This window comes from Podarcis muralis, chromosome 8 (assembly GCF_964188315.1).
Source record: "Podarcis muralis chromosome 8, rPodMur119.hap1.1, whole genome shotgun sequence".
Lineage (NCBI taxonomy): Eukaryota > Metazoa > Chordata > Lepidosauria > Squamata > Lacertidae > Podarcis > Podarcis muralis.
The window spans coordinates 41558595-41570618 of NC_135662.1; the positions used below are offsets into that span (position 1 = coordinate 41558595).

Below are 12024 nucleotides of genomic sequence, written 5' to 3' on the forward strand. Positions count from 1 at the left end.
GAACTTTGCTCCTTTTTAATTTTAAAATGAAAGCTGAAGATAAATTCTGCATAGAATTGGGCAAAATTGGGCATAGGTAGCTTGTGTGAGTGGGAAGTTGCTCATGTCAGCCACCTCTGCCCAAGTTTGGGTGATTCTCTCCTCCACTGTATTTCCCCATGGAGGATCTTATACTCTCTGGAAAAGTACTTAGGTGTATACAGGGATATATATATGAGGGGAGGAGAAAGATTGATTGCACAAGTGGCCTGCTTACCTGACTGCTAAATACAATCCAGAGCTTTCATAATGGAGATAGATCTCTAAGTTCAACTATTTTAGATGCTCAGCTTAGTTGGTCTTTAAAACATGCATCTAACTAGGTCTGAAATAACATTTTCACACACACACAAATATCCTTGCCTTCCAACTTAGACTTTATGAAGTTCCTAAGAATCAAAGAGGACACACAAAAGAATACTTGATTTTGCAGAGAATGCCTATTCAATAAATAACTTCACTTAAGCATTTACTGTTAGGAATAAGAAAGTGCACCGGAGCTTCTCAAACATCATTTCTTGTTACTATTTCAGCCAGCAGTAATATATTAATATTATAAAAATAATATCAGAAGACAGAATTAAAACCAAGCTAAACAGAGTTCTGTAAGATGTTCATTCTAGCCTTTTGAAGGAATTTATGCGAAATGCTTCACATTTTAAACAACTGATGTAGAAGAAGAAAACATTGATGGAAAGATTTGATGCAATGAAGCATCTCAACTACTGGCACAAAAAGCCTATTTCTTCATCCATTTACAATCCCTTCTTAAAGATTCCAGTTCAAAGCAACCCACTTGAGCTAAACAATGAATCAGCTGCGCTCCAAATATTGATTATGGGTTATAAGGGCCTTTTTGTGGGAACCAAATGAATTGGGAGAACATTAAGTACTTTAATAAATGGTATTTTAAGAACATTTGATAATTCTTATCAGGGAAAACATGTATGCTTCAGAACACAGGTGTTACCTTGGGTATATAATTCAGAATGAACTTGCAAAAATAGGAAATTGGTTTTTTTAAAGGATAAACAGCCTCTTTATAAGTCCATTTCTAACTCAGCCAAGATGGCCACTCGGTTAAATCATTACAAGTCAAAGGATTCAGTGGAGTACTAAATGTAGCCATCACTCTAAGCGGTGAGGAAACAGTTTATTCAGTTACTATTTTTCAGAAGACTAGATACTGAACTGCTTTTGTTTTGCAAGCAAACAAAGAAAGGAATAAATCCAAACACCTATTTCTTAAGAGAAACAGAATCATTCCCCCAAACAGAGCAAACTGCTTGCCTTTCTAAATGGTTTATTGAGACATGTGGTCACCTAGGATAAATTTCTGCATATATCTGAGCAATAAGGAAAAAGGGGGAAAAACACTGTCCAACATGGTGTTTAGATGTCCAACAACAGGCAATGAATAATATACTAGTTTATAAATAATGTGGTCCACCAAGGGAAATACATAATAATATATTATCCCGTACAGGAATAAGGTGGAAACGTAACGGGGGGTAATAATATTTCCCTGTTAGAAGAAGATGAAGCAAGAAACAGCTGGCTGCAAAATGGCCAATTTAGGACAGCTTGGGTCTGTCAGATTGAAAAGGTCAACAGCAGAAAGGCATGCTGGGGGAAAGGTCCCAATAAGAGGGAACTCCTGCAGAGTTCAGAGGGATGAAGGAACAGACGAGGAAGACCCACATACAGTGAGAAAATCCAAAACATCAGAGACACAGTATAAAACTTCCTCTAGTGAGTTTACAGAATGTGTATTATTTTCTATAACATAATGCAATGAAGTGACATTCCTCCCCTTCCCTCCCCCCGGACCTTTTAGAGACATACTCACCTAAACCAGATTTTTTTAATCTCTTTAAGTGCTGGCTCATTTGTTTTCCAGTTGGAGATTTTTGCCCATGTTTCATTTCTTTATCAGAACTGTCTGCTTCACCATTTTTAGATTCAGATCCTAAAAAAAAAAAAAAAGACATTACAATGAAGAACAAAAACAAAGGTAGAATTTCTTTCCTGGAAAAAAAAAATCAACACACCCCTAAGAACGACATCTTCATCTGCTACACTATTTAAAGGTAATGTTTTCTGCTTGACAATTTGATTCCCTGTCACCAGAACCGATGAAGCAAAAGCTCATAAATCCATTAAGTGGTGAAAACAAGTTTCTTGAATGTAGCAGTCAATAAAGATGTTTGCTAATCCATTACAAATAAGCCCTCTTCTGATAGCTGAGGGACGTCTTTCGAAATAATCATACTCCCATTATAGGGGGACAAAGAAATAAAAGGAAGAAAGGGAAACCCCTCCCATTGTAAAGTTAATTTTCTCCCATGTCCAGGGAATCTACAATAAAAAGTGACACAGATATCTGTACAATCTATTCACAGCGAAGAATGTAGCAGCCAAAACTAAAGGTCAGGGTTGCACAGTGGTGATTAGGATGGTGCCAGAACACAAAATCTTATATAAAAAAAGGACAACTGATATTGCAAGACAGAACTAAGAGAGTAATTCATACTCTCACAGGAGCTGTGATGGTTATTTATTTTACCCCCTGATGGCACTGCATGCCAGTATGTAGTTCTCTCATTAGGAATCAGCAATCCAAAAATGCTTCTTTGCATTCCTTTAAAGAAGCTGTTTGTAATGCTGGCTGGTTTTATTTTATTACGTCTTTTTCTCCCTCCCTCCCCCTTAATAGACTGGAATTAAGTTCCTCCCTTGAATTAATAAAATTGGTCATAGGATAAGAATAAAAAAAATCCACTGTGTGAGAATGACATCATTATTTCCACCCATCCTAAATTTTGCATGTTATAGCTCTCGCCCAGAGGGAGGGCTCTTTTACTAGAAACGGGTGTCGCAGACAGTCCTTTAGCTATTTACCTGAGGGTGAATCAGACTGCTCATCAGACACCTTTAATGGTGTCAAAACAACACGAGGAACAGTCTTGTTTACCATCATTGACACTCCATTTCTTCTTTTCTGCTGCTGTCTCAATGCCTACAAAGGAAACAATAAAACAGAAAAAATATAACACAAAATGTTGTTTACAGGTGAATTACACAAAACATTTGCCTATTATTCAAATGAACCCCATAATATATTTATCTAGCTGCAAGTTTGCCAGGATTCATACTAGTTCCCCTTTATGTCATTTTCTTCAATATTTTATATACAAAAATGCTATACATTGTTATAGATCATATGCTACACTGTGAAATAAAAATGGAAAACAAGCTTTTGGCTTTAAAGATAAAGGAAGATGCACCTTAAAATCGTTTTCCAGAACAATTTTGACAACAAAGAAGCATACATAAACTGTTTGCTCTACCTTAGCAGCAGAAACATGAGAACCCATGGAATATGAGACTTAAGGCTTCCAAGTTAAAATAAATGTAAAATAAATATTTCAAACCCAGGCTAAAATGTGTGTCTGAACATCTCTTGCAGGTGCATCTTCTCCCGTATACTGCTCAGTCAATCAAGTTAACACAGTGTCATCAGTATGTACAGCATGTAAGGGCTACAGTATTGATGCACTCACTCAGCCGTGAGTAGTGCTGCACAAAATCACTGCACATGCCAGGAATCATTTATTTCTGCGAAGGGAATCGGTCCTAATCTTGGAAAACCTTGCAGCACTTGGCTTCTGTCTGCTTGACTTTGGGCATTAACCTTCAGAACACGAACATGATGGTGTTCTGGCAAATCTGGGAGAAAATGATACAAGAATAAATATCTACAAATGGGAGGGGTTTTTTCCTGTGTGTTTTATAACTGGATCGGCTACGGGGATGATAATGCAATACAAAACACGAGCAGAAACAGAATAGCTGCCAGGATATTTTGTACAGTAAACGAGCCCAGACAGGAAGGTCAGGAAATATATTAATGTGAGAATTCGCCCATTAAAGAATTTACAAGCACAGATATGTGAGCCGTGCAAGTTAGAACAGATCAGCTTGCTGCTAATACCTGCTTAAAATCTTCATTTTACACTCTCATCTTTGATTTGTGTGTGGGTTTAAGAGAAAACCCTACGCTTCACCAGCGGAGGTCATGCCTAGTATGAATTAATATCCTTTGTTTCCTTATGAGCACTAATGACTTGTGAGGTTAATTTTGTAATTGCAATACAGCTGTAGTCTGCTTAGACGATAATGCTTTGCACACAACACTTCAAAAGACAAAAGAATTAAAAACAATTACTTCCTATTCCATTGAAAAATACTCTGCAGCACAAGCTCAGTTACAATTAAAAAAACAGGTGGGATTATTTTATGCATATTTCAGTTACGGTAATTAGAGGCACATGGGCAATGTACAATAAAGAAGAGTTGTTTTAAAAAAGAAGCCACTGTCAACCTTTTTGAATATATTCAAAGAAGGGTACAGTCTCTCTTAACTGCAAGGAAATGTAAACATTCAATGAACAGAAGCTACCACTAATTAGTGAAAGGAAAGGCTACATTTAATATTTATTTTTCATCAGTTTAGAAGCCTGAAATATATTATATTCCTCTTAAACTGACCTAACCCTGCATCAAATGTGAATGTTCAAATCCCATCAGTATTGTGGCAGACCCCGATTTAAAAGACATATTGACATTGATTGCAGCTGAGCACTGTCAGCTTCAGTTGCCTGTGGTTGTTATTGCTAAAAGAAAAATCATAGTGTTTTCTCCCTGAAATGCAGAATATCTACAAGTTTCAGATACAAACTGAAAGGAAAGGCCATCTTTAACTTTCTTTTTCATTATGGCCACATCCACACCAGGCATTTAAAGCTGTACCATAGCTCCCCGCCCCCCTGGTCCCTACTGCACAAATACAAAAATATTGGGAACTGTAGTTTGTTAAGGGTTCCGAGAATTCTATTCCCTTCACAGTGTGACAATTCCCAAAGTGGATTAACAATCAATTCCTCTTCACAGGGAACTCTGATAACTGCAGTTCCATGAGGGAAATAGCGGGCTCCTAACAACTCTCAGGCCCCTTACCAAACTACAGTTCCCGGGATTATTGATGGGAGTGATGCTATTTAACTTATTTATACTGCAGTTCCATGTGCTACTATCACTAACAGATTACACTCAAAAACAATACCGTTCCATCCCAGGTCCTTATTAACGATTCAGATCATGGAAGAAAAAAACAACAGTTTCCTGGACATAAAGGTGATGATTACTGGGTGTCAGAAAATACTTTCCAACCTAACTTCAACCATGTAAAATATCAAGTATTATGTCCGCAGAAAATACTGTCCTGACATCTGGATTTGAAAAACAAGACAATCCTCCCGTTTTACTTGGTATTTACTATATCAAAGCAGCATGCACATAAAATGAAAATGCATACACTTCCATTTGGGACATAAATGACAGAATAAAAATAGCCAAATCTCAATTCATGTAGCACTTCATTATATTAAGCAATAGCAGCCTGCATTTGCCATTAATGTGCTGGGACAAGATCCATAGACATCAAGTCACAAGCTGGTCTCCGACCGTAATAAATAAATTCATAGACATCAAGTCTACATGCAGAATTTTTTATGCAGTATAGATCACTCTCTCACACACACCAAGAAAACCCACTACCATTTGCCATAGAAACTCTGTCCCACCAGAAAATGAGGCTTTGGCCCTATGCACACTTCACTCAAATTCAGGGCATACTTGAGTACAGACTGAAGCACAGCTGCACTTTTAACCCCTCCATTTCAAGTCTTTTAGCAACCACGTGTTGAACAGAATACAAAAGCCAATGGGTAGATTCCTCACACATAGGAGGTTCTGCACAATCAGCAAACCCACACAACCAGGTGTCCCTGCAAGGAGCTCCTGTGCTGGCCTCTCTGTAGAAACATTCATGTGCTATGTGCAGTTAAAAGAAGAAGACCTGACATCAGGGGTAGGGCTAAAACCATGCCCACTCCAGCTTATAGTTGCGTATTCCCTACATGTATGTAGAATGTAAAAAGGTAAAGGGACCCCTGACCATTAGGTCCAGTCGTGGCCGACTCTGGGGTTGCAGCGCTCATCTCGCTTTATTGGCCGAGGGAGCTGGCGTACAGCTTCCGGGTCATGTGGCCAGCATGACAAACCGCTTCTGGCAAACCAGAGCAGCGCACGGAAACGCCGTTTACCTTCCCACTGGAGCGGTACCTATTTATCTACTTGCACTTTGATGTGCTTTCAAACTGCTAGGTTGGCAGGAGCAGGGACCGAGCAATGGGAGCTCACCCCGTCCCGGGGATTCAAATCACCGACCTTCTGATCGGCAAGTCCTAGGCTCTGTGGTTTAACCCACAGCGCCACCCGCATCCCTATGTAGAATGTACTTTGGGCGAATAGGTCTATTCAAGTGTTCCAAAAGCCCTAATGCAATGAGGGAGTGAAAGGAAAGGCATGTTAGATCTGCCACTCATTGCTGTTTCCATCACCTTCCACGGACTGGAGAGGTAAAGTCTGAAACAGGGCGCCTGCTCTCTACTCAAACTGACCCCTTGCTGCAGAAATTATCTTTCCAACTTGTGGAGGATGGTGCTAGCGCATGCACACCCTCGCTCTTTTGCATCACACAAACGATTTAGAATGCCTGGACACAGCTACTATCATTCCTACACAACCCAAATTAAAAGTAGTATCTTGATTCATCATCACCATCACCAATTTATTCCACATTCTGAAGCTCGACTTGGCAACATCAATTCAAGTCTGAAAACCATTAATTCCCACTCCTCCCTTAAAACTTTCTGTAACATGTTTCATGCAACAAAGAATCAAAGTGCTAAGCATAAAAGCTGAATATGTCTGCAAGGCTACAACCATTTTATTTAACACAGAGTAATAAAACATGCTGACCTACAAAATTACTAAAGCATCTGTATCCTTGACTACATTTCATAAAATCCTCCCACACACAAAGCTCAAATCCCAAGGAAATAAGATGAATTTGTTTATATTAACCTGTATTAGATTCAGGAGCCATTGGCTGATATTTTATATTGAGGAAAACGGAAAATCTCAGGGGTGATGCACATTCTGGGCAAGACACGCTCAATAGCAACTCAGGGGCCGCAGGTTCAAGTTGTTATTTCTATCATAAATCTGCTATGTAGCCTTTAACAATCAGTTTACTCATGGCATTATATACCCTAATTTTCATTCCTCAAGTAATCTTGCTATGGTTGAAGCTACAGTTTGAGAACTGGTAATGAGTGAGCATGGTACTGATAATGCCAAGGTTGCAGGTTCGATGAGACAGCTGCATATTCTTGCATTCCGGGGGGTTGGACTAGAATCAGGGGTGGCCAACTTCCAAGAGACTGCGATCTACTCACAGAGTTAAAATGATCTATCCCCTTTTTAGGGGTTCAGGTCAAAGTTGTTGAGCTTTTATTAGGAAGGAAAGCCCTGTTTTTGATGGTTCAGGTCATTTTAGGGGTGCAGGGCAAAGATGCTGAGTTTGTTTTGAGGGAGCCAAAGTTTTTTAGCTTCTTTGGGAGGAGCCACTGATCTACCGGTGATCTACCACAGATGCCCAGTGATCTACCTGTTGGACATGCCTGGACTAGATAATTTGACTGGACTTAACAATCCAGTGCAGTTCCTGGGGTTAGTAGAAATTCTCTAGAGGCAGGCAGAAGCACAACATAATTTAAAAAGAAGAGTTTAGTATAGGCCTCTCTTGATGTGCTAGTTTAATATATGTAGGGAGCATGCTATATTGTGACATGCCCCTCCAGTAGCAGTTTCAAATATTACAGTTGAGAATTATATAATCTCTATCTTCTTTTTATATTATTTGTAATGTACAGAATGATTCTAAGTTATTTAATGTAGGGATTGGCAATGTGGTGCCCCTGGGTGCCAGTACCTCCTAGCCATTAAAGGACTAGTCAGTACTCTTCAAGCATTTCAGACCAGGTATGCATATTTAACCCAAACAGGCATTTGGGTCCCCATTTCTTTTCTTTTCTTTACTTTCTGTTTGTATGGTTGCAGTGCTTCTGTTGTGATCTACCTTGCACCAAGCCACCATACGAAGGCTGATGATCTAAGTAACTATTACCTCCAAAATGCACAATACAGTCATACCTTGGGTTGAGGTTGCTTAAGGTTGAGCGTTTTCAGGTTGCGCTCCGTGGTGACACGGAAGTAACGAAACACTCTACTTCCGGGTTTCGCCACTTGCGCAGACGATCAAAATGACGTCATGCACAGAGGCGCGACCCGCGCACATGTAGACGCAGGTTGCATTCTGCTCTGGATGCGAATGGGGCTCCGGAACGGATCCCGTTTGCATCCAGAGGTACCACTGTACATAACAAACTCTTTGCTCTTCCTGCTCAGTTCCTTGTGGCACAGACTCAGCCTCTCTACATTGCACATGGCCTCATACATTGCCTTTATGGCACTAGATGCCAGGATTGACACCCATCATCCTATATATTTGGAGCACAGTAGAGGTGCAAAGAGCTTCTCTCTGTGAGCAAGTGCAGTGGTGGCTGAGGTTGGTGCCTTCCTTTTCCATTGAGGAGGGAGTGATAGGCGGCATCTCCACACCATATCCTAGTCCTCTCTCCCTCTGCTCTTTCTGATGTGGCGGTCATTTTGTGTTAGGCCATGCTCTCATGGCAGCCATTTTGTGGCTGGCACCATGGCACTTTCTCAAAACTCCAAAGTGCAACCAGTGGCGTAGCGTGGGGGGTGCAAGGGGGGCCAGCCGCACCGGGCGCAACATCTGGGGTTAGGGCAAATCCACAGGTTAGGGGGCGCAAATCCATGGGTTAGGGGGCGCAAATTACTTGCCTTGCCCCGGGTGCTGACAACCCACGCTACACCACTGAGTGCAACCCCTGATTTAATGCATAGATTTATCTCAACATGTTCCCAAAGGCTCTACCAACAAGCGACCCAAAGTTTACAAACATTGCCAGTCCTACTTTTTAACCAAGTTGTATTAACTATAACTGGCTACTCTGTAAAACATGTACAATCACAATTGTGAAGGAATATATAAATATCCAAAAGTTTAAGTTGCAATTTCTTTCTTTCTTATTTCTTTTTTTACAACAGAAAAAAACTGATCATATGTTCACAGCTACAAAATCCCTCATATCTTAATAAAAATGACTTATTGGTAGCTTTCCAACAGTGCAAAGAAAATGCAAGCATAAGCTTGGATGTGCAATTTAAGTAGTCATGCCAACTTTCACATCAAGGGAGGCAAAGTATATCAACTTCTTCATATTTTCTTTTTTCTTTTAAAAGGACAAGTGTTCACTTTTTTTAGGGGGGGTGTTAGTATGAAGCTGTTAATGTGGTCCATTGAAAAATGTCCTGTGGGGAAATATTATCTCTTCCACCACAGCACAAAAGCAAACAAACTAACTAGGAAGCAGATTGCACCCTGCTGCTTTTAATGGCACTGCTGTTTGTTATTTCAACAGTAAAACAAGTTTAGAATCAAAACAGCATTTTTCTGAATCCAACGCCATCAAGCAAGCAGTGCAGAAACCAGAGAACTACCATCTAGTTTCTCTTTAACATGTGTGCTGAACCAAAGTTCAGTAAACAGGCTGCGTAGCACATTTTCTGGTAAGGAGGAATGAGTGAACAATATTTACCATAGACATATTGCTAGGATGGCAGTTTTGTACAAATCCCTTTTGCCTATTGAACACATTCTCAATTCAGACATTACACCAATCAGATGTTTTACATTAACCAATCAGATAACCAAAGCCACTGTTTTAGTTTCCAAACATATAGACAACCCATTGTTTAGAATGGCTTGTGGGCTTTCATTTTTCTATCTGCCCAGATTCCTATTTCTATCATGCAGCAGCCTAGAGCATGGGTAGGCAAACTATGGCCAGGGGACCGAATCTGGCCCAATCGCCTTCTAAATCCGGTCCATGGACGGTCCAGGAATCAGTGTGTTTTCACATGAGTAGAATGTGTGCTTTTATTTAAAATGCATCTCTGGGTTATTTGTGGGGCCTGCCTGGTGTTTTTACATGAGTAGAATGTGTACTTTTATTTAAAATGCATCTCTGGGTTATTTGTGGGGCATAGGAATTCGTTCATTCCCCCCCCCAAAAAAAATAGTCCAGCCCCCCACAAGGTCTGAGGGACAGTGGACCAGCCCCCTGCTGAAAAAGTTTGCTGAACTCTGCTCTAGAGGGTGACCAACAGCAACTATGGTTTGTAATACAAAAACACTACTTGGCAAAAATCATGGTTTTTAAAATCACTTCAGATATTGGCTTCCCACATGCAATACCATGGTAAGTTTTCAAAATTGAAAGCAAACTCACAGAGATTATGGCTGATTAATTTTGTGTTCACCTGCCACAAAATGTAACATATCTGTAGATTTGGCAAGAGGCTGAAGCTGTTATGGAGCAGCTATGTGTCTTTCCAGTTTGACTCAATACAGTATTCGGGACCAAATTTGATTTATTAAAAATGATGTTCTGCCTTGGTCCCATTTACTATAATGGTGAATCTAAAAACAGCTATACCTCGTTGAGTCACCAACAGAAAAAGGTTTGTCTGTATTTTATGTAATATAATTTGGATTTTAGCGTTGTTTGTATAGAAGAGAATAGAAAGAGGTTTGTATCAACTTCAATCAATTTTATTTGAATACTTGAATATTTATTCCAATACTTTTACATATTTAATGTACCTCATTGGTTCAGCAACAAGGCTAGGGTCTTTGGGTTTATGAATGAGGAAAATTGTTGGGAGTTATTAGGTATATTTTTGCAGATGTATAACTAAAAAAGTGAATAATGTGAAACAGATAAATACTGGAAATCCATATTATTTATCAAAGAAGCAAGTTTTGTATAACAGTAAGCTCCTGTGAAAAGTTCTATTAACAGAGAAGCAAGTTTTGTAACATAAAAAGCTCCTGTAAAAAAAACAAGATTTTTTTGTTATTGGAACAAATCTCATTGCAGTAATTTATAATCCATTGCCTGCATGGGTTGTTTTCGTTTTTCGCAAACAAAGAGGTGGGCAGAAACACTTGTGCAACCCTCCAGTTGTCATAACTGACAGCTTTTGTGTTGGGCAGAAGCATCCCTAGCCAGGAGCTAAGGGGGCTAAAGCCCTGGATATGTTTTTTTCCAAAGCCTCAGAGCTTTCCTATGGCCTGAGCAGCTGCTTTTCCAAAATGGTGGGTTACAATCCATGGCATCTCATGGTATGCCTCAAGGTGTGTGGGGGCCGTCTCTGAAACCCTTCCACTGAATATGTACAATGGGCTGGTTAGATGGACCAATGGTCTGAATCAATATACTTTATGGTCAGTTAGATGAACTAATGGTCTAACTCTCATTCTGTGAGAGAACTGGGTAGAAGAAGGCTCCTCTGAGTTGGATCATGAGCTCCAACTGTATCCTTGTCCCAGCCAAGAGAGTCAATGGCCTCAAAGAATGCAGCTGGGTCTCAGGAAGGAACTCAATGAATCAGCCTAAGCCCTAATCCAAAGCAAAAGGAAAGGCAAGGAGAGATATCTATAACCCAACCACAAAAACCAAGCAAACTACAGACAAGTTAGAAAATCACATGTATAAATGAGGGCACAACTGAAATCCATCAAATTTTATAACCACAGGTATTTTAAAATCAAATACCCAATGCACAAACAACAGACAAAAAGAAAATACTTCTACATGACAAACCCACAATGTACAACAAATACCAAATGCATTTCAACTAAACATTGGTCTACTTGATGAAATGCCACCAAAAGCTGAAATACAAACAAAAGTCTGTGACGACTCCACAAATCAGGACTGCCACCTTCCCTAAGTCTGCCAACTTCAAAAAACCAGAAAATCCTTCCTTGCCTCTGCTGTATCCCTCTAGTCTAGCTGAAGGATGGTCCCACCTGTAACCCTCCAGGTGTTGTTAGACTCCAACTCCCTTCAGCCCCAGCCAGAA

The 12024-nt window shown here is 39.9% G+C and overlaps 1 protein-coding gene across 3 annotated transcripts in view; it reads right to left on the reverse strand.

Annotated features, from left to right (window-relative positions):
* The window catches only part of ASXL3 (ASXL transcriptional regulator 3), a 100725-nt gene that overhangs the window by 24136 nt on the left and 64565 nt on the right, over window positions 1-12024 (reverse strand). For all 3 annotated transcript variants that reach the window (XM_028737062.2, XM_077933066.1, XM_077933067.1), the window contains exons 6-7: window positions 2941-3058; window positions 1889-2008 (exon numbers count right to left, since the gene is read on the reverse strand). In XM_028737062.2, coding sequence (XP_028592895.2) covers window positions 1889-2008; window positions 2941-3058 — 238 coding nt within the window. The remainder of the gene's footprint in view (window positions 1-1888; window positions 2009-2940; window positions 3059-12024) is intronic.